The sequence below is a fragment of the Anguilla anguilla genome, chromosome 18 (genome assembly GCF_013347855.1).
Source record: "Anguilla anguilla isolate fAngAng1 chromosome 18, fAngAng1.pri, whole genome shotgun sequence".
Lineage (NCBI taxonomy): Eukaryota > Metazoa > Chordata > Actinopteri > Anguilliformes > Anguillidae > Anguilla > Anguilla anguilla.
This window is the reverse complement of record NC_049218.1, coordinates 20,337,234-20,362,894: the sequence shown is the minus strand read 5'-3', so window position 1 is coordinate 20,362,894 and position 25,661 is coordinate 20,337,234. Positions and strand designations below refer to the sequence as shown.

General features: G+C 45.0%; 1 protein-coding gene across 3 annotated transcripts; it reads left to right on the top strand.

Annotated features, from left to right (window-relative positions):
- The first annotated feature begins 2,400 nt into the window (after nucleotides 1-2,400).
- p4ha1b (prolyl 4-hydroxylase, alpha polypeptide I b) lies at nucleotides 2,401-24,310 on the top strand. 3 transcript variants are annotated; one of them, XM_035401049.1, is made up of 16 exons: nucleotides 2,401-2,596; nucleotides 6,615-6,709; nucleotides 7,918-8,014; nucleotides 8,300-8,451; nucleotides 8,724-8,861; nucleotides 9,310-9,549; nucleotides 10,992-11,161; nucleotides 11,818-11,991; nucleotides 14,036-14,106; nucleotides 14,789-14,854; nucleotides 19,530-19,629; nucleotides 20,497-20,550; nucleotides 20,820-20,885; nucleotides 21,042-21,110; nucleotides 21,298-21,394; nucleotides 21,712-24,310. In XM_035401049.1, exons 1-16 carry the CDS (start codon nucleotides 2,559-2,561, stop codon nucleotides 21,783-21,785), a joined length of 1,701 nt encoding a protein of 566 aa, XP_035256940.1. In that variant the 5' UTR covers nucleotides 2,401-2,558; the 3' UTR covers nucleotides 21,786-24,310. The 3 variants fall into 3 exon arrangements, with proteins under 3 accessions (XP_035256940.1, XP_035256939.1, XP_035256938.1); XM_035401048.1 differs by lacking the exon at nucleotides 14,036-14,106 and having other exon boundaries at nucleotides 14,784-14,854; XM_035401047.1 differs by lacking the exon at nucleotides 14,789-14,854 and having other exon boundaries at nucleotides 2,402-2,596.
- Nucleotides 24,311-25,661: the final 1,351 nt, after the last annotated feature.

Sequence of the window (25,661 nt, the reverse complement as noted above, 5' to 3'; positions counted from 1 at the left end):
CCTTCCCAAGTCCTCCCACGTCACTCCTCTGCTGAGGTCACTCCACTGGCTACCGGCCGCTGCCAGGATCAGGTTCAAAGTCCTGACCTTCGCCTACACTGCAGCCAACAGGACGATCCCTGTCTACTTACAGGACATGATTCAATTCTATACGCCTGCTTGACCACTTCGCTCTGTAGCAGCAGTGCGCCTTCTCCCATCCGGGTAAAAGGTTCTCACTTATCCCTATCACAGAGTTTCTCCACCCTAGTTCCCCAGTGGTGGAATGAACTCCCTGTCCCTCTTCAAACCATTCCTTCATTACCCATCTTCTGCCGTGGTCTGAAGACGCATCTCTTCAGACTATACCTGGACTAACTGCCACCACTCTGCGGATCATTTCACTTAAATTCCCCTCTTACATGCCACTAATGTTACTAATGTCCCTCCATCCCAGCACTTATTGTACTTTGTATTATCGTCCTGATGTTGTAGCTTGTACTGCCCCCTAGTTTGACATAGCATAGGTTAGGTCAGAATAATGTTCACTATGTGAACTGGACTGTGTTCCTGGCTATGAATAACTCTACAAAATGAGTATTATACCTTATTGAACCTGTGTTTTGTAGTTTCTCCAATGACCTTGATATACACTTTTGTTCATCCCTTTGGATAAAAGCATCAGCTAAATAAACATAATGTAATGTAATGTAAGAGACCGTGAAGATCCTGTCCACCCACATGGAGACACAGGCAATGTTTAAAACACCAGTGAGTCAGCTTCTTCCAATTATACGATCTTGCAGCTGGCCTATGTCTTTGTGAAGCCATGTTTTTTTAATGTATTTTTTAAAACAAATCATGTCATGCAGAAAGAGAAAACTGTAAGCCCGGTTAGTGGTTGGGGGCAGTATTTTACACTAGCATGGATACAGATATGGCACTGTCAGGATATAGACTGTTAAAATGTTCATGACTGAGTCTATGAAATCAAGACAATAATTTTTCTTTATTTCTTTTTAAAATGGGGTAGATTATCCACAGCTAACTCAATAAATACATCCCAAAAGGGAATGATTTAAATTATATATACTGCAGTTATGTTGTTTTTATGGTTTTAGGTTTTATTAAAATATATAATTTAATGTTTCTAGTCTTAGGGCTTGTTATAGATGTCTGTATGTATTTAGAGTTTGTTCTTTGGTTCCTAGTTAGCATAGTTAACTTGCACTAGTGCTTCATTGATGATGAATCTATTCTCTCTGGTCTGGGAATTCTGCTTGCCAGGCCTAACACAATTATTCACATTAATCAGGTAAATGCACTGATGCTTCTCCTACACTGTAAATCTCTCTGTATAATAGTGTCTGATAAATGAATGTAATATATTGTGCGGGGTTCTAAAGATTGTGTCATTTTGAGACCATTGAGAATGTCGTAACAGAATAAATGCAAATACATGATAGGACATTATAATTTAAAGCTCTTAAAACAAGCAAAGAAAAGAAGGTTCAAGTTATGACTAGCACACATGTTCTAGAATGCAATTCATTATAATTGTGTTCTCCAGGCTGTGTTGAAGTGGGTGGCGACGTCTGCCTAAATGGGGTTAAGGTATACAGATGTGCAGTAGCAGTCTATTTTTAATTTTTAATTTTTATGAACACCACTCTCAATTCTCTTTTGAATCGAACTTTAGAATTCCCATTTGTGCCATGTTTGAAATTTTCATTGATAAGATATGGATCATTTTAGTAAATCAATGAAATCCAAATCAAACAAATTCCAAAGATATCTAAAATGTCTGTGCACATTAGCCATGCATAAATGAATTATGACCAACAGGCTTGGGTGTGCCTCTTAAAGTAGATTGACAGTCATCTGAATACGTTTTTATGAAGGAACCTCTTGTGTTGGAGTTGCATTTATGTGCAATGTGGACTCCCAGTGTCCCTGGTCCTGTTCTATTTAATTCTGTATATTGCCCTGTGGGGACTATTTGATGCTGCTAAGTTATATTTATGTAGTTACTGTAAGAAGCACACACATATGTGTGGGGGGAAGAGTCATCTAAAAAAATACAAGAAAATACATTTTTTGAAGATTTGTGTTTACTTTTACCTTTTACATACAGAAAGTTAATTGCATGCTTTCTTCTTTTTTTCAAGAATACATATTCACCAACATATTTTTCGTTTTCTCTTGTAAGACACCGTGGCCTGGTATTCACAGCCTACGTGAGATATACTCCGTTTTCAATGTAGACCGATTTATAGGAGGGACAGCCAAAATAACTGAGGGGGAGAACCTTGCCACGGAGCACTGTACTAAATTGGTGTACGCATGCGCAATGCATCGCGCTCTCATGACCAGGAGTTCCAAAAGTTTTTGCGTGTGTGCGCTCTCGCACGTATCGCATCTGGGACTCCGCCGCCAGATGGCGACCATGGAGGTTTCGGGATGGACAACCCAAAAACTACAGAGGATTTAGTAATCTGGACAGTTTACTTCAGTTCTTCTAATCAGAGAGGTCGGAGAGCAGGGAAATCAATTGACAAAGCTGTCCTGCGTATTCGTATATGAACTTTTACACAAACTCAGATCCCGTGCTTGTAAGGTAAGGTGTAACCATGTGTTTTACAGCTGTTACTTGTTAAGAGTAGTCTTGTGAATAACAGTTTCCTGTAGTTGGCGGGGGGAAAGTTTCTAGAAATTTCTGATATGAGGCTTTGAGTCCCCATCTGCATGCAGCTGAGGCGCAGTACTATCGCTGTAGCTGTATAACTGGGAAGCTCATTCAGTTCGTCACCTGCAGTTGTATTATATTATCAGTCGCATAAAACCATTGTGCTAGAACTCTATACTTTGTCGGCTTTATTTGAAACCTGACAACAAGAAAGGTTTGCAGAACGGATTTGTTGAAACTTTACGTGCTCTTTAACACCTGTCCGATATAACTTTTTCCCCCCCGTCTGGGTATTTATTGTATTATTAAATGTGTTGGCTACTGTATTGTCAGAGGGGTATGGCATTAGTATTTTACCAAGCGCACAGTGAGGAGTGTGTGTGTGTGTGTGTGAGAGAGAGTTTAATTTTTACGGAATGGTGCATCTCCCATCGCAACTGAACACTTTTCAAATCGACTTCAAAATTTGAATTAAGTTCCAAGTTGTATTGAAAACGTACATATCTACGTCTTTTATCATTATTTCACTCGTAATTTGTTCCTCATATTAGATACCATTGCACTTCAAGGTGCGTTTCTGATCTTCTAACTAATTATCAACCCAGGCGGAATCTATGCTTGCTGCAGAACGGATAAAGAATTTCACGCACGCCACCGCATATGAATAAACGGTTTCATATAAATCACGGCTCAGCCTTGTTTGCTTCATTTACATTACTGAAAATGCATGACTTTCCCTTTTCCTGGTAGTAGATTAGACTTGTGCGCCTGGTCCCGGAGTAGCTCGAGGGGGAGGGGCTTAGACGTGGCAGTCTCCTCTCTGCGTCCGGATGAATGAAGTAGCTAGATGTGGGCTTCAATATGAACACGTCTGTGGTCAATTGTGTCTAAAAAGTTTGTGTACGGTACCGCACAAGCTCTTGTTACCTGTTACATTTCCTCTCCTATTTTTGTGATTGAGCTGTCTCATATTATTGGTCAAATGTGAAAATGTATGCTTTACATTTACTTAGCTCCTGTTAGTTATCCTACTGTATGAGCTATGTAAAGCTAAGCAGGTTAATACATGCTAAATCTATATTGTTTTATAAAATAAAAAAATATAAAAAAATAATAAGAAATGCTGGGTGTTCTGCAATGGACACAGTTTGTGTGTGCAAAAGGTGCTTAGAGCCTTAGTCACAAATGTGTATCTCTGAGTTTTTCATAGTTTGTTTGATAGTTCTAACAAATGTCTGCTAGATTTAAGTATTCCAAATGTGTCTCAGTTCTTGCCTTTAACAAAAGGCCAAGCCAGCCTTTTGACCTGGAGCTAAAATACTTGCAGCTACATGAGGAAATCCCAGCAGTTTGGTTCACCATTTGGCTGCGGTCCTGTGTGATGTGTGCTAACGTGATGTGAGGGAGCTGAGCCGTAACCTCATTCAGCATTTCAATCGGGCGCGCCAGCTTTTCACTGGCAAGCTTGCAAAAGGGCAAATAGCTACCTGTTTGTGCTTGTTCTATCTGTGTCCTCCAAGCTTACTTTTTTAGCTCTGATAATCCTCTCGTGTGAGTTGTGTGTTTCATGTGTTGTCCTATTTTGCCCTCTAATGTGAGGCTCAGTGTAAACCCACTCAGGACTCGGCGGTTTTCTGTGGAGTGGAGCTGGCTTGTCCTTCAGGCCTTTCACTTTTTCACCTTCCATTTTCAGCCAGTCACCCTTATAATAAATCACCTGGGTGTAAAAGTAAGTGTGGGGGAGAGTCACTTGGGTTCATACCGTGTCAAATTCTGTGCTTTCAGCCAGGGGGGCCTTACACATGAGGCTCAACTTGTTGAAGACAAGTTACTGATTTTGTTGAAAAGTAGCACCAGAACAAGTACTGCCAAAATTGTGCTTTTTGAATGTTGTTAGCTTGCACCAAAGACTTAAATATAAGCATGTGCTTTTGTTCTTGTGATAGCTCTCAGGTGCTGTTTCTGAGACCTTAGTCCTTAAAGACCCTGGTGACCATAGAAGATCTGAAACAGGAAGCAAGTGCACTTATTCCTTGCAGGACACCTGGTCACTGACACAAAAGATGGGCCTAGATGAGGGGATTTCGAACCACAGTCTTTGAAGTGATCCTTAAGTACCCGTTGTGGTCCAGTGAGTGCAGATTGTGTTTCCTTCAGTGTAGTAGATAAGTAGTAGTTTGCTGTGGGAGAGGTCAGACCCTGTGGGTGCTGGGCCCTGGGTTGTAGCTTCATGGCCCGCCCTGCTGATGTGTCTCACTGAGGTGTTCTGGAAATTTCCTTCCCCTGTTCAGATTTGTGCTCTGCTGTGTAGAGGCTGTCCAGGCCAGTGACACACTTCCTGCTCATTAGAATAGTCAGGCACAGTCAGTCCATTGTCCTTCATGTTTTTTGATTGTACCATGGCAATGTGATGGGCACCTGTCCTTCTTGCCTCTCTCACATCTGTCTGTCTGTCTGTACTGGGGCAGGCCCTGCCTCATCCTGCACTCACAGCATCGTACTCTAATGGAAACTGCTGAAGGGCATCGGGCCACCTTAGTTTCTTAAGTTTCTGGGATTTTCAAACTGATGTTATTCACTCACACATACCCTCAAAATAATACATCAAATTCCACTTGAGGGAAAGTCTGTGAGGGCCAGCTTTGACCTAAAACTGACACTTTTGAAGCTGAATGGTCCACTGTATTTTTAACGTGGTCTTATGTCTATCAGTACACTGAGGTCTGACTGTAGTGATATGAATGGGGGAGACTGAGCAAATACATGAGGGATGCTGGGATTGACATGGGTTGGGTTTTTTTTGGTCTATGGTGGTTTTGGTCAAGCTCCCTGACCTCGATGGTTTGCAGCTGTGGACTAAGAAAGTTTTTCCATGTGCATCTCCCTGCCCTGCCTGTTGCCATAGCACTGCTACCCTTGCCTACTGGCTGTGTCATCCATGAAACCCCGCCCATGATGTGCGCTCCCTTTTTTCTCCAGTTGGAGCCTTTAGTTGAATTGCTGTGATGTAGCAATGCCTTTTGATTGGCTTTCAGTGTGTTCTGGCAGAGCAGGGACATGCTCTACAGAGACGGGCAGCTTGGTGTCTGTACCAGACCTCATCATCATCACTTTTGTTCAGGCAGGGAAAGGACACCCCTGGGGACCTTGACAATAATAGCATGTATATATTAGCATACTTAATATTAATTATAATTAAGATATATAACATGAATGCATGCATATCATGTCTTTCTTGGTTCTCTGTTATTAATATTCTTGCTTTTCATTTGTTATTGCATACTGAAACAGCAACCTTCAGATTGTGTTGTTATTTGAACCTTATTTATCTCTTTGGATAATATTTTGTCACCTCCATTATTGTGCATTTTAGTCTGTACATGTACATTTAGTTTAACCCTCTTCAGGCAGAGATTTAGCAGGGCCTATTCCCTATGCCCTATGCACATAGCTGCTAGCATCACCCAGCCAAAACTGTCATTGTGACTGCTGTTGCCAGCTGCTGTTAGCATCACCCAGCCCAGGCTGTCACTGTAGCTGCTGTTACTAGCTGATTTTAGCATCACCCAGCCCAGGCTGTCACTGTAGCTCCTAGCTGATGTTAGCATCACCCAGCCCAGGCTGTCACTGTAGCTGCTGTTGCTAGCTGATGTTAGCATCATCCAGCCCCGGCTGTCACGGTAGCTGCTCTTGCTTGCTGCTGTTAGCATCACCCAGCCCAGGCGTCACTGTAGCTGCTGTTGCTAGGAGGAGCTCCTGGGAGGAACCATTGTTAATGGAATTAGACAGAAAAATGATGAGTGTGTGTGTGTGTATGCGCTTGTGTGTGAGAAAGAGTGTGTGTGTAAGTGAGAGTGTGTGTGTGTGTAAGTGTGTGTGCATGCGTGTGTGTGTGAGAGAGTGTGTGTGTGAGTGTGTGTTCTTGATGTCTCCCTCCCTCTCTCCATAGACTCAGGATGCAGGTGTGCTCTGTGTGCTGCATTCTGCTGGTGATCTTTCAGTTCCAGCCTTCCTCAGCCCACAATGACTTCTACACCTCCATTGGTGAGATTCATCCCTCCCCCCCTCTTCCTCCTCCTTTCACTTTATCACTTTTTTCTCTGCCCATTCAATACACCCATTAAATATATCATAACAAACAAAGGAAACTGTAGGTCAGTTCAATACACCATCGGCCCAACTAAACCCTTAATGGCATTAGTAGAGGAGGCCAGCCAGCCAGACACATGTAGAGTGGATACACATCTGGGGCCTGTTAATGTAGAGCTGAGTGCAAAGATGTGAGTTAGCACATGAACTTCCCCCTGCAGAAGCATTAAGAGTGTGATTAGCTCCCCTAGCTGGAGACCTTGGCCTTTAGCTCAGTGGGTCAATTGGATCTCTGTTTGGTCCTCTCTCTCTTCTTTTTGGAATGGCCAATCAAATGCATATGTAAGTGCTCATTGCGGATGCCCCTGTTATTGATTCAGAAGAGTGCAGGTGAGATTTCTGTAAGCTGCCACCCAAGCGCCAAAACTGCATCTTTACAGGTTACAGCCACCCAGCATAGTTCTTTTGTGCAGAGCAGAAGGCCTGGACCGTGGTTTGTGTGTCGAAAGCCATAGCAGACCCGCCCCCATTACTTTAGCATGGCCATTGCCGGTGGGAATTGACCGTAATGCTGGGCACTGCCAACCGGATCACAGCTCTGCGCAGTCCTCCTATGGTGGCTCTGCAATGGGGTGGTATCATCGTGCTGCAGCAGCCCTGGACGCTGTGCCCTGTGCTCTGCATTGTACTCTCAACCTCTGTTCTGCTCAAAAAGCCCTTACGCTGCTCTGCTGTGCACTTCAAGGCAGCACCAGCCTTTTAATCCTAACCCATTTTCATTATTGTAGCCATGATTTAAATTAAAAAACAAAATAATCTGTCAGAAAGCGCATTTTAATCCACAATAGCCGAATGACCTGTGTGGGAATGAAGGGTGAATTTGTCTTAATGTGAAGCCGAAATGAATCAACATGGGCTAATGTGATTACCCAAGCCTGTGCTGGAAGCACTTTTTATGATATTAGTCCGTCATTAGAATAATTACTTCTGTGGGACAGGGGCCAGAGGCACTGGCTTTGGGAACTAATCTCACTCTTACTGCTTCTGCAGGGGTGATGTCACTGTCAGTAGTGGATTTTCACCTGGTAACTGCACTACACTAATGTTAACTGTATCTGTCCCCGTTGTGTCTGTGTGTGTGTGTGTGCTCTTGTATGCTGCAGGTCAGATGACTGACCTGGTGTACACAGAGAAGGACCTGGTCAGCTCTCTGAAGGACTACATCCAGGCAGAAGAGAGCAAGCTGGAACAGGTGAAAAGGTGAGTGACTCCACCCACTCCCAGAGCCCCGCCTCCCAGGATCACCTGCTGCTCAGGCTTTAATTTAGCGCACACAGGTGTCCCCACAGGTCCTAAAGGCTGGCCAGGAGGTCAACTCCTGTGTTCTTCCCTCTCTACTCCCTGACCACGGGAGCTTCTGATTGGCTGTAGGAGTTTGTGCATTTTTCTGGCTAACCAGAGACCGAAGACCAGGAATAGGTCAAATCGCGCGGTTCCTTGCACTTGCAGGGGGTTTCTAACTGTGTCTCTGTCTCCATGCTCCAGGTGGGTGGAAATGCTGGACTCTCTGACATCCACAGCCATGCAGGACCCAGAAGGCTTTCTGGGCCACCCAGTCAATGCCTTCAAACTGATGAAGAGGCTCAACACAGAGTGGGGAAATGTGGAGAGCCTGGTACTGAAGGACACTTCCAACGGTAAGAAAGAATATCACACATGCATGCATATATGCCCACACATATATGCACACACACATACATACACACATGCATATACACATACAAACACACACACACCATCATGGGAAGTAAGGATTAGTCAGTTATTTTCATTTTAATTTTTAATTGTAATGCAGCTGACCTGAAATTGTCAGTGGTTCATGTAGATTTCTTGAGTTTATGAAAAGTGTTATTGGTATATAACATGTTAACCTCCCTACCACCCAACCCCCCCCCCCCCCCCCCATCAGAATTCATCTCCAACCTGACCGTCCAGCGGCAGTACTTTCCCAGGGACGAGGATCAGATTGGAGCAGCCAAGGCCCTGTTGAGGCTGCAGGACACCTACAAGCTGGACTCCAACACCATCTCTACTGGGGACCTACCTGGTGAGAGACACACACTTTTACACACACCGCATGTCTGCAACACCGTCTCTACTGAGAACCTTCCTGGTGAGGGGGACACACATTTACACACACTGCATGTCTGCAACACCATCTCTTCTGAGGACCTACTTGGTGAGGGACACACACAGTTACACACACTTTTACACACACTACATGTCTGCAGCACCATCTCTACTGGGGACCTACCTGCTGAGGGGTACAATCATTTACACATATTTATATATCTACACACACTCTTCAGCACACACGATACGCACAGTACCTGTTTGCAGACAAAAACTGAATACACACCAGCATTTACACAGAACCACACTCACCATGGAGACAGGAACTGTACACAGACTGTTTTTGTACTGCAAGTACCAAATAATTAGAGGTGTATTTCAGTATTGAAGGTGTATGTGTGTTCTCATTGGTGCTTCAACAGGGGTCAGATACAAGAACCCCATGACGGTGGAGGACTGTTTCGAGCTGGGGAAGGTCGCATATACTGAATCAGATTACTACCACACCCAGCTGTGGATGTCTCAGGCACTCCGGCAACTAGAAGATGGAGAGGAGTCTTCCATCAACAAAGCCACTATACTAGACTACCTCAGCTACTCCCTATACCAGCAGGGACAGGTACAGAGGGCCCTGGATTACACCAAGCAGTTACTCCAGCTAGGTGAGTCAAATGGCCTTAACAAGACAACAGTTTTACTTGAGGCCTCATTCACTTTGAATGGCCACTACCGTCTCAGTCTTTATTATGGTTTATGTCCTACCTGCAGATACGTACATTAGATTTCTCTGAGCAGCCAACAAGCCATTTGCTGCAGAAATGAGATTACATATGAAATATAACCTTGCTGGTCAACGTTGACTGTATTCTTGGTACATTTGCTGGGTTCAAGGAAGTAACACTAGAGAAGGTGTGAGCTGTGCGATATGCCAGTCTTTAGATTGATGTGAAAGAAGCCAAATAGTTAGGCACCAGTTCAATGGAAGTTGTAATAAGATACAGGGATTTGGTTGGTTTACGTTGAGTAGGATAGCTAACGCTCGTTTACTGTAACGTAACGTAAGGGAAATTCCAGGTTCTCACCAGACTCTGCCTGATGGCTGAGGGTGTGCAGTGGAACCAGCACGTACCAAGTTGTGTGATTGATTGAGACTTGCAAAATTACTTCCCGTCCAATGGAATCTCTTGTCATTTTGTTCCATTTGTTACTGCCACGCTGAAGCTGGGCCTGGAATCCAGCCAATCAGCTGGAGGCGGTGTGTGTAGTTTAGCAGTGGAGTTTGGAGTGGAGCTGTTAGTCTAATAATTGGATGGCTCCACTAGTTCCTTTCACTGTGGAAGCCTGGACCATAGAGAGCTTTGTGGCTTTGATTTTAGATGCTATTTTGATCTCATTCCTGGCCGAAAGAGGAACTCACACCACAGCAGGGTGCTTATTCATGTCTCTAACTAAGCTGGTGCCATCCATCAATAGGCCAGGTCCTGTTTTTGCAAAAAAATATTCTCCGACTTTATCACATTAAACCAAAATCCAGAAGCCCTATTTATGCATTAGCAGTAAAAAAAAATAACAGCTTAGCAGAAATGTTCTGATCTGACCGCTTGCTTAATAGAGAATTGTATTGGGGCATGGACAGGGGCTATCTTTTACAGCAGTCTGCACTGAGCACGGGCAAACAAACAGAGCATTGTAAGCTATCTGAGGTTTCAGTTTTACAATTCTACTGAGCTATCGTCACATATTTCAGCAGGCGAATCTCAGATCAAAATTAAAGGCTTCTTTCAGCAACCTGAGTCAAAACACTTCAACAAGAGAGACCACCTTAGTATTCTTTACAGATGGTTTGCTACCTTGTACCTCACGACACACTCGGATTGGCTTAATCTGGTGATGGGGCATCATTTTACTGTGAAATGAATTATCGTTGGTTGATGACCAGTAAACCTGCAGGGTGTTGTTTCCTGATGTGGTATTAGTTACCCCTGGTTGGTCTTTTGATGGGACAGAAGGGGCTTGTTTGTTGTTGAGGGTCTAGCAGCTCTACGGGGCAGGATGAGTGTTTTGCTGTGACTGCATTTGACTCTCTTGCGCCCCCTGTGTGCAGAGCCTGATCACCAGCGTGCCAAGGGTAACGTGAATTACTTTGAGCAACAGCTGGAAAAACAGAGGACGGAGTCTGCAGCACAAGAAGGGACAAAGCAAGAGGAGGAAATGGACCCTGTCCCAGAGAGGAACAAGTACGAGCAGCTCTGTCGAGGTGAAGGAATCAAAATGGTGAGGAGCGCCACGCGCACACTCACTCACTCACTCACTCACTCACACACACACACTAATACAGGCACACACACACACTCATACCCGCACACACACACACACACCTCACATACACTCACACACACACACACACACACACACACACACACACACACACACACACACACACACATACATGCACACAAGCACAGCTCACATACACTCACACACTCACTCTCATACACACACACACACACATACACATTTCCTGCCCTGAGAGAAGAGAGTTTCCGTGGGGCCCATCTGGTCCTGGGCTCCTACAGGCTGACTGTGGAGTTGAGCTGCCCGTCAGTGTTGGCCTGGAGCCTGGAATTCCCTGGCATTCCCTGGCCAGCATTCCAACAACCTGCTGCCTGCTGCCTGCTGCCCACACACTCAGCAGTCCCATGCTGCTTTTGTCCATTCACTGCAGTATATTTAGTGATACAGCAGATGCCTAGTGTGTGGAGGGTGTGTGTGCAGTGTGTGTGTGTGTGTGTGTGTGTGTGTGTGTGTGCAGTGTGTGTGTGTGTGTGTGTGTGTGCAGTGTGTGTGTGTGTGTGCAGTGTGTGTGCAGTGTGTGTGTGTGTGTGTGTGTATTGTGTAAATGTGTGCATCTGTCTCTCCCGTAATGGCAGACTCCACGCCGATGGAGCCGGCTTTTCTGCCGTTACCATCACAACAACAACCCCTTTTTCCTGCTGGGCCCGATGAAGCAGGAGGATGAGTGGGACCGACCCTACATAGTGCGCTACCATAACATAATTTCCCATGACGAGATCGAGAAGGTCAAGGAGCTGGCCAAGCCCAGGGTGAGTCCATCTCGCTGGAGGCTGGGGCTAAGGGGAGGGAGGAGGGAGGAGCTGTGGCCTGGGGAGGGAGGAGAAGCCAGAGGAGAGAGGGAGGCTGTAGGGACATGGTTGGAGTTGGAGAGATCAGATTACTGGTTTGGATTGCTAATGTTTACTGAACTAGCACTAGCTAGCTCTAGTGGCTAATAGAGTTAGCATATACTGTACAACTGGTACTTCCTTTCTGTAGATCAGCAGATGGGGCCTAATGTCCAAGCACAGGTATGTAAGGGCATAAAGATGCAGCACCAGGTGTGGGGTGTGGGGGGGGGGGGGGTTAGAAGGGACCAGGTCACCACTCACAAATATGGTTTGGCTGCTCGTGGGCTGGTTTTTTCATTTGTTCCATGGTTACTTGACCAGAAATTTTCACTGAGATCTCAATTCTTGATTCTGAGCTACTCACTGTCCTGACAGGTGGAATGGTAGTTTTTGAGTTGTGTAATGGTGGTAGCTCCTGGTGTCCTGCTCGGATTCACGCAAAACTGGGTCTCATCATCTGGCCACCTAATCTTCCCCTCATCCCCATGATTGGCTGCTCACACATACCCTCCCTCCCCCCCTCTCTTGGCTCATTCCAATCACTTATATTATCCATCCATGCTTCCTTTCCTTGCGTCCTTTCCTATTATGGAAGGCCAAATGGGTCAAAGATACGTGAAATTTATAGAATTGTCTGGAATCGCATTCTGAACACGCACTCCACACGCAAGGAAGCATGAAGGGATAAAATAAGCAGTTGGAATGAGCCCTCTGTGTGTTTGAATGCAGGAGCTGACCATCTGGTTAACACCCTCTATGAAGCATAGCTTGCAGTGTGATACAGGAAGTGGCAAAAAAAAGTGGGGGGTGGGGGGATGTGCAGCCTGGCAGTACTTTAGTTTTTTTAAGGTTACTTATTTATGGTTTTATTTAAAAAATAACTTTTTTTACTTGGACTCATTTCTCCAAACTGTTGCTTCCATGCTGATTGGGAGTGATAATAATTTTCCCACATCTTTTTTTTGGGGAGCTTTGGTCACCCCAAGAACCGCTCCACTGTGCTTTGCAATGCAGTCTAACTGGGGTACGCTAATGAGCCTTGAAATGCCCATGAAATAACCCCCCGCACGATAAAAGCCACATAGCATGAAGGGGACATTCGTTTATGTGACTTTACATCAGTCCATTACCAGGCCTTTAGTGGTATGGTTGACAGTCTTCTTTATTCTGTCAGAAGCGTAAATTGTTCTCCGTGGGAATTACAGCGTGCAGAGAAGTGTGTGATGCGCTGCCGAGGAATTTACTGTAGTGAACAACTCTACCCACACACACACACACACACACACACACCTATGCATGATTACAGCCTGCCACTGCTCAGATTTATGTAAGTACATTTGTATATGCTGTTCGATTTTTTATTTGGTGGAAAACCACAGTTAAGTGTTTTTCAAGGCGTGCTTGCGTGGGCCCGATTAGACTGCATTGCGGTTCTCGCGGTGACGTCCTGGATCAGGCCGTGTGGATTTTAGCAGTGTAGGGCAAGACTGCAGCTCAGTCAGTTCAGTAAATTTACTGTGTTTATACACTCAAGCGCAGTTCCTGAAATCAAAAAAAACACCCATCATATTCATTGAGGATCTTTCAATTAATTGCAATCATAAATGTGTTAAGAAGTGAGCCCAGCAGGTCTTCAGTAGGTGTTCTGCATGTGTGCACACGTTCACCGGATGTATACAGGTGTGTGCGGGTATATAGCATGTCTGTTCAGTTGTTCAGGAGGTGTGTTCAGGTATACAGCAGGCATGTACAGGTGTGTGAAGGTACGCATCAGGTGTGTGCTAGTGTTTAGGAGGTGTGTTCAGGGATACATCTGATGTGTACAAGTGTATGCAAGTATACAGCAGGTGTGTGCTGGTGTTTAGGAGGTGTGTGCAGGTATACATCAGGTGTGTGCAGGTGTTCAGGCGGTGTTCAGCAAGTGCTCTGTAACTCCTCACCTCTTGGCCGATTGGCTCCACAGCTACGCAGAGCCACCATTTCCAACCCCATCACCGGCATATTGGAGACCGCACATTATCGCATCAGCAAGAGGTAAGGCCTGGAGGTATGGAGGGGGGGGGGTGGGGGGACGGGCCCTGCCCCCTCTCCCAGTACCCCTCCAAATGCCCCCCCCCCCCACCTGTCTGTCCCTCTGCGCGCTTGGGCCAACACTCCACAGCAAAATGCACAACAAACGTCAGAAGACCCTTCTTTGAGTGCCACCCGTGCTTGTTCCTGGTAGGGTTCAGGAATGTGGGAAGGTTCTGGAATAAAGGAAGGGCAGTTGTGGTAATCAGTCCTGTGGGAACATGCAGCTCACTCTGTTCTTGCTAAGGAGTGATGGCATTTCTCTTGGTTAAACTGGGTTGAGGGAGAAACGACAACATTTTCCTTTCTCGGAAATTTCCAGATCTAATATGGTGGCTACTGACTTTGGTGTGACGGGGGGAGCTGGACGACGCTCCCCATGGTTTTTGGCACAGGCGGTTTGATACGGTGATTATGTAGCGCGTGGGACCACTGAGAGTCCTGTGGTGTAAAGGGCACGGTGGCCTGAAAGCCTGTCCCCATGGTAACCACTTGACCATCGTTAGTGTTGCCTTGAAAGCTAGTGTGTGACCAGCTCTCTCTCTCTGTCTTTTCTCTTTCTGTTTTTCTTTGTCTCTGTTTTGTCTTTCTTTGTTTCTCTCTCTCTCGTTCTGTCTCTGTTTCGATGCCCCGGGAAGTAGCTAAGGCGCGCCACCGTGCATGACCCCCAAACCGGGCAACTCACCACCGCCCAATACAGAGTCTCCAAGAGGTAAGGGGTCAAAGGTCGCAAATCTCACAGTCTAGAATCGAATCTGGACTGTGCGTGCCAACTGTGTCTGGCAGCATTGCAAGAGTGACTCATAATTGGCTGTAGAGTCGGCCAGGGATGGAGGGATAAAGATGGCCAGGATGACCTCATCCTTCACCAGTGACCCCTGCTGGTCAGTCAGGCAGCCGCAGTCCGCTCACTCAAGCTGCACATGAAGCGTCTTCCTCCAGCTCATGTCTGCTCGAGCTGGACCTATGGACTGCAGCGTGATTAGAAGCAGTGCTTCGGAGGAGAACATGCGCTGGTCTACGCTCTCCCAAAGCCATAGCAGAGGCTGCAGCAATGAGCACGGCTTATGAATATGATTGGGCATTCCAAGCTGGGAGAAAAAGGGGGAAAACGTATTTAAAAAGAAAAATGCGTCCAGGTTGTCTGCCATCGTCCGGTTTTGAACCCTGAGCATTAGTTACAGTAGTGATACAAGCTTACAACACAGCAGAACATTCCAAATTCAGTGAAGGAAAGTATCTGGGGAAAAGTGGTTTTCTTTATTTTAAATGGAGAGTCAGGGCGTAAAGAACATTCTGAAGGTAAGGTTCTGTAAGGGCATATGAGAACTTTTCTCTGCCTCTGACTCCCATCTCTCTCCAGTAGTTGTCTATGACCATGAAATGCATTTTTTGTACGTCGCTTTGGATTAAAGCATCTGCCAAATAAATGTAATGCAATGTAATCTTTCTAAGCAGGCTGACTCTGCTTAGTAAGGTGACCTTGTGGGCTGTTGTTACCTGCTGTGCTCACTGTAGTCTATGTGCTGTGTGCTCTGTAGTCTATGTGCTGTGTGCACTGTAGTCTATGTGCTGTGTGCCCTGTAGTTTGTGTACTGTGTGAACTGTAGTCTATGCATTGTGTGCACTGTAGTCTATGTGCTTTGTAGTCTATGTGCTGTGTGCACTGTAGTCTATGTGCTCTGTAGTCTATGCACTGTGTGCTTTGTAGTCTATGTGCTATGTGCACTGTAGTCTATGTGCTCTGTAGTCTATGCACTGTGTGCTTTGTAGTCTATGTGCAGTGTGCACTGTAGTCTATGTGCACTGTAATCTATGCACTGTGTGCTTTGTAGTCTATGTGCTGTGTGCCCTGTAGTCTATGTGCTCTGTAGTCTATGCACTGTGTGCACTGTGTAGTCTATGTGCTGTGTGCACTGTAGTCTATGTGCTGTGTGCTGTGTGCTGTGTAGTCTATGTGCTGTGCTCTGTAGATTATGTCCTGTGTGCCATGTAGTCTATGTGCTGTGTGCACTGTAGTCTATGTGCTATGTGCTCTGTAGTTTATGTCCTATGTGCCCTGTAGTCTTTGTGCTGTGTGCACTGTAGTCTGTGTCCTGTGTGCCCTGTAGTCTATGTGCTGTGTGCACTGTAGTCTGTGTCCTGTGTGCCCTGTAGTCTATGTGCTGTGTGCACTGTAGTCTATGTGCTGTGTGCCCTGTAGTCTATGTGCTGTGTGCACTGTAGTCTATGTGCTGTGTGCCCTGTAGTCTATGTGCTGTGTGCACTGTAGTCTATGCACAGAGGTCTCCCAAACTGCACTGAAGGATTAACCCGGTCCCCTGTGTCTTCTGCTCCAAAACGCCAGCGACACTTCCACCTTTCGCGTGGAGCCCTGGCATCCATGCGAGTCCACAGCTCAGATTTCACTTTCAGCGGTAACTGTCTTCTGCTGAAACGTGTTAAGACCACCCCCTGGTGGACAATTTAAAAAAAAAAGCACATCCAAAGCAACACTGGCAGCTTCCCCAAAGTATATAACTAAGCAAGGAAAACTCACTTTAAAACATGACAGTCATCTTCCTATAGAAAATTGTTGAAGCCACTTGAATGTTCACCTTTTTGTAAAGATTTCATATGGTTTGCGAATGTAAACTGTAGAATGTGAATTAATAATCTATTTTAGTGTAAACATTTGGCAGTACAGTGTGAAGCAGGTGGTGCATTTAGTGACAGTTAGGTTCGAAATTAAGACCCTCCCTATGGTTTTCCATAGTAATCTTATGCAGACCATGGGGACTAATTTGGTGCAATACCAGAGCTGTTTATAGGAACAGATCTCAGACAAGTACCTAAATATATTATGAGGCAGCAGCCAAATCCTCTCCACTGACCTCTTAGCAAATTTGTATCTTTAAAAATATCCCCCATCATTCTGTTCACCCTCTCTACACTTCTGTGGCTTTCCTCTCCTGACGCAGTTTCTGCAAGTCTGTCTGTCTGGTGTCCAGATGCTGTGTTCTTGGATGTGGTGTTGAAGTGGGCAGTGCATGGTGCCTTCCTATTGGGTTAATTTTATTTGTTTTATAGAACAACAAATGTGTGTTTTGTGTGTGTGTGTGTGTGTGCATGTGTGTTTGTGTGTGCATGCGTGTGGGTAAGGGGTTGACCTGTCCTGGAAACCTTTCACAACCTGAATCTTAGTTTATTGGCCTGTAAGACATTAACTGCAGGCACTCAGAGCACCAGCTTGCTTTAGCTGGAACCAGCTGTTTGAGCAGATTAGACCTGAAAGAAGAGCGTTCTTTCTTTTACTTTCTTTTCTTTTTATGTGCTTGAATGAAAGAAAAATCATTTTCTGAATAAAATAAGTGGTAAATTTCAGAGCTTCTTCAGACAATGGGAAAGGGTGGTGGTGAGGAGGGAGGTAAGAACAGCAGATGTGTGCAGCTGTGGTTTGGCCGTTCCTCCAAATGTAAACAAGGCTTGTTCCGGGACGTGCAATTAGATGTCATAACATGCTTCTGGTGAACCCAGAACACTCCTTTTACAGGAGATCAGACACAAGCTCTAATCTCATGTTGTGAGCTGAATCACCAGAGACGGTGGCTTTCAAAGTAAAACTGAACAGTGAGGAAATATAGCCAACAAATATGTGAGCAAATATAAAAATGAAAGATTTATCAGTCAAAAACGAACATGAGAATGAGTGAGAGGGGTTCAGGATGACATCGGGGAAAAAGCACTTAAAGTGTTGATGCCAAACCTTCACCCAGGGGAACAGTAGCATTGTCCTGCAGATGATTGGCTGTTCAGGATCAGGTGATAGTGATGTAGGAATTGTGGGCCAGGCATCTGCGGAGCATTGGTTTGGCAGGTCATCCTATATGGCAGAAACCAATGCTGTCCCGGGCCACATGTTTATTTAAAGAGACAGCCAGTGGCTGTGTGGTCATGATGGGGTGGATGCAGGGAGACAGGGAGGCGCTAAAAGCGTGCAGACGTGAGCTCTCGCACGTTCTGCTTACTGGCTCAGCCAGGCCCTCGAGACACAGCTGGGATGCATTCAAATAGGCAAGCTGCCACAGGCCGCTTCGCAAAGGGGCTGATGGGAATTGAAGTCCAGATGTTGAAAAATGCAATTCAAAGTCACAAGCTCTGGATTTTACATCCCGTGATGCCCTTTATCAGTGTTTAAACGTATCTATCCTCGCTCTGCCAGTTGATTGGATGTCCATAAGTACCCAAGTCTTGCCCCCACCTCTGCCTCCTCTCACCCGTCTGTATGTTGCTCTATCTCTTTCTGAACCAGGGGTGCAAATTTAAATGTTATTTGAGGGGTCAGTTGTCTGTTTCCACAATTTGCCCTCTTCTTAGCTAATTAGCTGCATACACCGACCAAGGTGCACTCTGATCACAATGAAGGTTTCACACGGGGACTCAAGAACGGTCTTCAGCTGTTGCTCATGATCTCATCAAAAACATTGATCTTAAATATTCAGATCACATAATGATTGCATAATGATTGATTGTTTTATTAAATTAAGCTGAGCAGAATCTGGCATCAAATCAAGATGCAGTTGCATCCTCCTTTCTAAAGACTTTAAAATGCAATCATTTAATGTTTTTACTGTTGCTTTAAGACTAAGGACGTGGCCTGTTAGCTTAGACTCTATTAACCAATCATAACCTTCCTTCTCTAAAGCATGTGCATGCTCTGAAATCAGGACAATGAAGATGCTTTGTGTGCTTGTAGAATGGAGAGAGTGTACTGAAATCTCAGAGTGTATTGAAATCTCACTCTGAGATTGTGTTTAGATAGTGAAAATGAGGCTATATGTTTCTAACACAGTTTCACTCGCTGAAAATATCTGGCCGTTCTATACAAAACTTAGCTTCATAGACAGAGCACATACTTCTTCATTGGATTCAAAAGCACAAAGCATGGAGATGGCTGTGGAGTATTACTGGAATATATTAAAAGATCTTAATCAGACATATCAGTCATGAGATGGTAGTACTGGAGCAAGGAGTGCCCAAATTACAGTGTAAACACTTCACGGTAAAATAAGCAAAACCAGTCATTTCTATTACAGTAGAAATGTACATAATGCTGAAATACTGCAGTTTCTGTTCTGTGCTGTCATACCTTAGCTTGTTCACTTCTCCAAGAGTTAGCTATATTTTACTCCAGTACAGTCTTTCACAGATCGATATGAATGATTAAATGCATTCCAGCTGATGGCTCCTACACTATCTAGTTTGTTCCCATCACGTTCTCTGTTTTGCTGTTTTAACCTTTTGACCACTTCACTCTCTCCTCTTTTTTCTTCCATAACCTCTGTGGCCCCCAACTTCCTCCACCCCACTGTGATTGGTTTAACCCCGCCTGTCTCCGCCTTCCACAGTGCCTGGCTGACAGAATATGAGCACCCTGTAGTGAAGACGCTTAACGAGCGCATTGAGGCCATGACCGGCTTAGAAATGGACACAGCAGAGGAGCTGCAGGTGAGGGGGTATCTGTGACTGACTGTGGGTGAGGGTGGTATCTGTGACTGACTGCAGGTAAGGGGGGGTATCTGTGACTGACTGCAGGTGAGGGGGTATCTGTGACTATGACTGCAGGTGAGGGGGGTATCTGTGACTGACTGTGGGTGAGGGGGATATCTGTGACTGACTGTGGGTGAGGGGGTATCTGTGACTATGACTGCAGGTGAGGGGGATATCTGTGACTGACTGCAGGTGAGGGGGGTATCTGTGACTATGACTGCAGGTGAGGGGGGTATCTGTGACTGACTGTGGGTGAGGGGGATATCTGTGACTGACTGTGGGTGAGGGGGTATCTGTGACTATGACTGCAGGTGAGGGGGGTATCTGTGACTGACTGCAGGTGAGGGGGTATCTGTGACTATGACTGCAGGTGAGGGGGGTATCTGTGACTGACTGTGGGTGAGGGGGTATCTGTGACTATGACTGCAGGTGAGGGGGGTATCTGTGACTGACTGCAGGTGAGGGGGTATCTGTGACTGACTGCAGGTGAGGGGGGATATCTGTGACTGACTGCAGGTGAGGGGGGTATCTGTGACTGACTGCAGGTGAGGGGGTATCTGTGACTGACTGCAGGTGAGGGGGGTATCTGTGACTATGACTGCAGGTGAGAGGAAATCTGTGACTATGACTGCAGGTGAGAGGGAATCTGTGACTGTGACTAAGACTGCAGGTGAGGTAGGGGGGGGGGGGTCTGTGACTAAGACTACAGGTGCTCACTTGCATCCTCCCATGCCTGAGTGTAAATCTATACTGACATGCAGAATTGCACTCTGTCTGTTTCCTGTGTCTGTCCAGAACTGACTGTCTGTCCGTCTGTCTCATCAGGTGGCGAATTATGGCGTGGGTGGGCAGTACGAGCCACACTTTGATTTTGGACGGGTGAGAAAGTCATTTATGCATTTATGCCACCAGCCCTTGCGTGCATGCACTTGTGTTTGTAAGGGGTGAATATGGTCTGTTGTCAGTGAGTGAATTTGGTGCGTGTGTGTGTGTGCGTGCGCGTGTGTGCGCGTGTTGTTTTTGCGAATGATTTTGTGTGTGTGTGCATGCATGTGTATTTGTGCTTTTCATAGCAAATCCAGGCTTGATCCTGACTGCAGTTAAAATGAAGCTGAATGATGTCACTCACTCTGTCGCGTTCTGCACAGAAAGACGAGCCGGATGCCTTTAAAGAGCTGGGCACTGGAAACCGCATTGCTACCTGGCTCTTCTACGTGAGTGGCCCTAGTGCTCCTCTTTTTCTCTTTTATTTCTGTCTCCTTCCTTCTCTTTTTTCACTCCTTTCGTTACTCAAGACATGTGACTCTTGCCGTGTGTGACTGTACAGCTGGGCTGTGCAGATGTTTATTTCTGTTCCTCCTCTGCTGCAGATGAGCGATGTGGCAGCAGGGGGCGCCACAGTATTTACAGACGTGGGCGCTGCAGTGTGGCCTAAAAAGGTAAAGCTACGAACACTGCTGTGTGCGGGTGTGTGTGCGTGTGTGTGTGTGTGCATGCTTGTGTGTTTGAACAGATGGGTTTTATCTATTAGCTATTCATGTATAGTTTTTTCATGTGTGTGTTCATGTGTAGATTAGCATTTTTAAAGACGTGCATTTTAAGTGTGTGTGTGTGTGTGTATTCCAGGGTACAGCAGTGTTCTGGTATAACCTGTTCCCTAGTGGAGAAGGGGATTACAGCACACGGCATGCTGCCTGCCCAGTGCTGGTGGGAAACAAATGGGGTGAGTTTTTCAACAGCTGCCTTCCCAGCCCAACACTGCTCCTGTGTTACTAACTCTACAGACTCTCACTGCAGCCCTTACTCACTCAGTACTCCTGTGTTACTAACTCTACAGACTCTCACTGCAGCCCTTACTCACTCAGTACTCCTGTGTTACTAACTCTACAGACTCACTGAAGCACTCCAAAGATGAATTAAAGGCACACTGCTCCAGGCATATTGTCCATAGCAATGGGCTCATTCCTGGCAGGGTCTGCTAGTTTTGTTGTTACTCAGCACTTAATTCATTCATGCCTCTGTGCTCCTCTCCTTCTGCAGTGTCCAATAAATGGATCCACGAGCGAGGCCAGGAGTTCAGGCGGCCGTGTACCCTGGGGGAGGTGGACCGGTGAAGAGGGGAGGGGCAGGAACTGCCCTCTCCTTCCTCGGCCCCCCTGCCCAGGACCCCAGTTTCTTCAGCACCACAGACGTCCTCAGACCATGAACTGTGACCCCAAAATCACCATTCTCATCGCTGCCTGCATTCCCCTCCCAGACCAAAATTGCTTTTGTCCATAAGCCTCCTGCCCTCAAATGACTTTCTCTGTCAGAGGTTTGAAGTGTCTGTGTGTCTTCAATCGAACCTTTCGAATGATGATCCTGAAAAGAGCTTGTAACTGTTCTCCATGCCAGAAGGATTTGGGCTCAAATGCAGCAATAGTGAGTAAACAGTGTGAGGGTAAATGCAGGCTTGAGTCCATGCCACTCAAACACGTGATGCCCCCTCCTCAACAAACACACACACACCCCGGCTCTATACTGTACATACACTCCAGTGTGTTCACACACCCCAGCTCTATATACAGGCTTCCTAACATTCTCACACTCCTAGTCCTATACACACACCGCCACTGCGCACAGACACACACACACACACCCTTCCATTAGCATTAAAGTTACCAGTACAGATCTGCCCACTGAGCCACTGGAGCTAATGTCCGGGAGGCTAATAATCGATGAGAGTTTGCCTCTCTGTATAACTCTAGGACCCCCTGGTTAGACTCCCAGCCGTAGTGAGCTCCAGCTTGGTGTGGGTTCAGTGTGTCCTTAGGATGAGTCACTGTGCTGAGTGAGAGTGCCTCAGCAGAACCTGCCATTCATTTTACTGGATAAATATGGAAAATGTGACTTGAACCATATTCCTCAGCACAGATGTTTTCTGAATTTAACCGGTTTCTTTATTTATACCAAAAAATCTTCCCCAGACCTGCAGTACCATCGCTTTTGGGTTTTCTTTTGTTTGTTTTTTTAAATGACATTTGTATTTAATAATAAATAAATAAAAAGTTGTACAGAATTTTGAGATGAGACAGGGAATTTGACATTTTGCACATTTGTATTATTATTATTATTTAATCATAATAATACAAACTACAGGGAAACTCCAATACCTCAAAAAGGTACAAAATGTATATGATAAATTAGCCATATTTTCCATACATGTACAAATTCAATTTTGAAAAGGAGAGTTTCCGTGCGTGCAATCGATAATACATTTATTTGTGCAGTTTGCTTTTGTTTGTTCACTGAGGACAATGCAGAACCACACGAAAAGTCCAAAATAACTGGTTTTATCAGCACAAAGAAAGTACAAATCAATCCCTTCTGTTTCTTGTTGACGTGTTTTTGTTTTTGATGTGCATCTTCTTCAGGCATATGGTATTGAGCCCCCATCCAGCCCTATGCGCTGTTAGGATGCCCTGAATCAACCACTAATAGATTTGGTGCTTTAAGCATAATTCTGTGTTGGTACTGTAAATGGGAATAATCCACAGGTTATCATGAATTCATTGTTTTGCTGATAAATGATTTTGCATACCATCAACAGGATACATGTTTGTTATACATGGCTGCTCTCCTATTTTACTAAATTTTCAGCACTCCATATTTTATATGAAAAGATACCTAAACCACAAAAAAAAAGAATACTTTTTTTCTGTCATATTCCATAAGTCATATTTCTGTAAAGTTGCAAATGTATTTGTTAGTCATAGTTTACTGAATCCAGGCCTTTGTCTTGACGGTGAAGGTGAATGTTGCTGTTCCCCATATTGGCTGGTGTGGTATAGGGAGAATGTTGCTGTTGCCCATATTGGCTGGTGTGGTATAGGGAGAATGTTGCTGTTGCCCATATTGGCTGGTGTGGTATAGGGAGAATGTTGCTGTTGCCCATATTGGCTGGTGTGGTATAGGGAGAATGTTTCTGTTGCCCATATTGGCTGGTGTGGTATAGGGTGAATGTTTCTGTTGCCCTTATTGGCTGGTGTGGTATAGGGAGAATGTTGCTGTTGCCCTTATTGGCTGGTGTGGTATAGGGAGAATGTTTCTGTTGCCCGTATTGGCTGGTGTGGTATAGGTAGAATGTTGCTGTTGCCCATATTGGCTGGTATGGTATAGGAAGAATGTTGCTGTTGCCCATATTGGCTGGTGTGGTATCGGGAGTTACCCTCTTTTCTGTTTGTTTTCTTATTAAAATTAATGACCTGGGAAGGATGCATTCGCAAGCAGGAGGGTCCTTGTTTTGCTTCTGCCCTGTTCAGTTCATCTTTGTGCTGCTCTGGCCATCCCTGAACGCTTCTAGGATTCTGTGTGAGATCCACGCTATTTATATCCCCTTAAAGTCGGTCCTTTTGTTCCGTAAAATATGTTTGGATGATTTACATGTGTGAAATTAATTTTTGTGACAAATAAATGTTGTATTATTGATAATAATGTCATCTAAGTGTGAATTTGTAATCGTGTCCAGCTCTTCAGTCCTGGAGAAGTGTGACCCCATTCCTGCAGAGCTGGGTCGTGTGCTGGTGTCCGTTATCACCAGATAAAATATCAGATTGTGCATATGATTGTGATAATTAAATCATTTAAAATGCACTAAATCCAGAAAATGATATGACTCTCCTTGTCCACTTCTGCCCACCTCTGTTGTGGTCTTTAGTGTTATTGTTTTCATTAATACTATACTGTAATTTGCCACCATAGCAACCATAGCATCTCTAAAACGGAAGTAACAAGAATGACGTAACTGATAGTAAGCCATGGATATGAGGTGCATAGGGTTCTAGGGTTCGTAAGCACTTGTGAAGGGGCCTAAAACAGCCAGGGACTACCCATGAATGTTCACATAACATTTTTATTTGCACCTTTTATTAGTGTTACCAAAGCTACAGATAGTAGCTGATTATGAATTACATTGTTGACTATTTAGATGACTATGAATATAATTGACCAGGCACACGGTGAAAGTGAACCATTTATTTTGGGTTTGGTTTCATGGAGTAACTGATGGAGTGTGCGCCTCAGTGGGGTGTGACTGCAGAACACCATCAGATAATGAAAGGGGGGGGGGGGGGGGTTCTGGTAGACAGTGTGATTAAGATGCTCTGATGTCACTGAATTCCTACAGCCAGTGAAAGTAAACTTACAGTTGAGCAACTGATCTCTCTGGCTGCTTTTGAGGAAGATAGCTCAGTGCCACAGCAGGACAGGTGTGCCCCCTTCTGGAAGCTGTGGGCACTGCATGGGTTGACGTGGCCTCTGAAATTTCTAGCACACGAGAAATATCTGAGCCCTGCACTGGATGGGGGCCCAAAAAGGCCTGTTCACTATCCCTGTCACATTCCCATTGGTTTATTTAATCAGGAGGTGACTTTAAGAGAATCTCTATTTCAAGAGAGACTTGGCAGGAGAGTCAGCACGGAAATGCATTACATTTCAACCTGGATGCAGACCAATCACCATATAAAATCACACCGAACAATACACACACACACACACAAGCTCACAAGCACACACTATACTATTACCACAGGCTCCTACTACTGTCCAGCCCTACAGGATTTACATTTTAGCGGTTTTAAATGTTTGTATAATATCTATATATAACTGAATGCTGTATTATTATTTTAGAATAAGCCTGTGTTGATCCAACCTATGTTTTGAAAAATGTAAAATTCATTCAGAAAATTCTCTGTATGAGATAAGTGTTTACAATTGTATTTAAATATGCAATAAGTATCAATGTAGATGGAGATGCATTAAATAATATAGATTGTACTTTACAAACTTTGGGAAAATATTTCGGGCAAAGTCTGTTGTTGATTAAGAGATGACCATATTGCAGTTGAAAGGAAAGAGTAAAGACATTAATTATGTGTTTAAAATCACATTCTTTTGAAAAACCAAATTAATCATTAATGCACACAATTTTTCAAGTTATTGTCAATTATAAA

Bases quoted from the DNA above. Each gene is read 5' to 3' on its own strand.
- p4ha1b (XM_035401049.1), top strand. From the start codon at position 2,559: ATGAACTTTTACACAAACTCAGATCCCGTGCTTGTAAG. The intron at 11,162-11,817 runs GTGAGGAGCGCC...CCGTAATGGCAG, and splicing joins GAGGTGAAGGAATCAAAATG to ACTCCACGCCGATGGAGCCG. The intron at 19,630-20,496 runs GTGAGGGGGTAT...CTGTCTCATCAG, and splicing joins ACACAGCAGAGGAGCTGCAG to GTGGCGAATTATGGCGTGGG.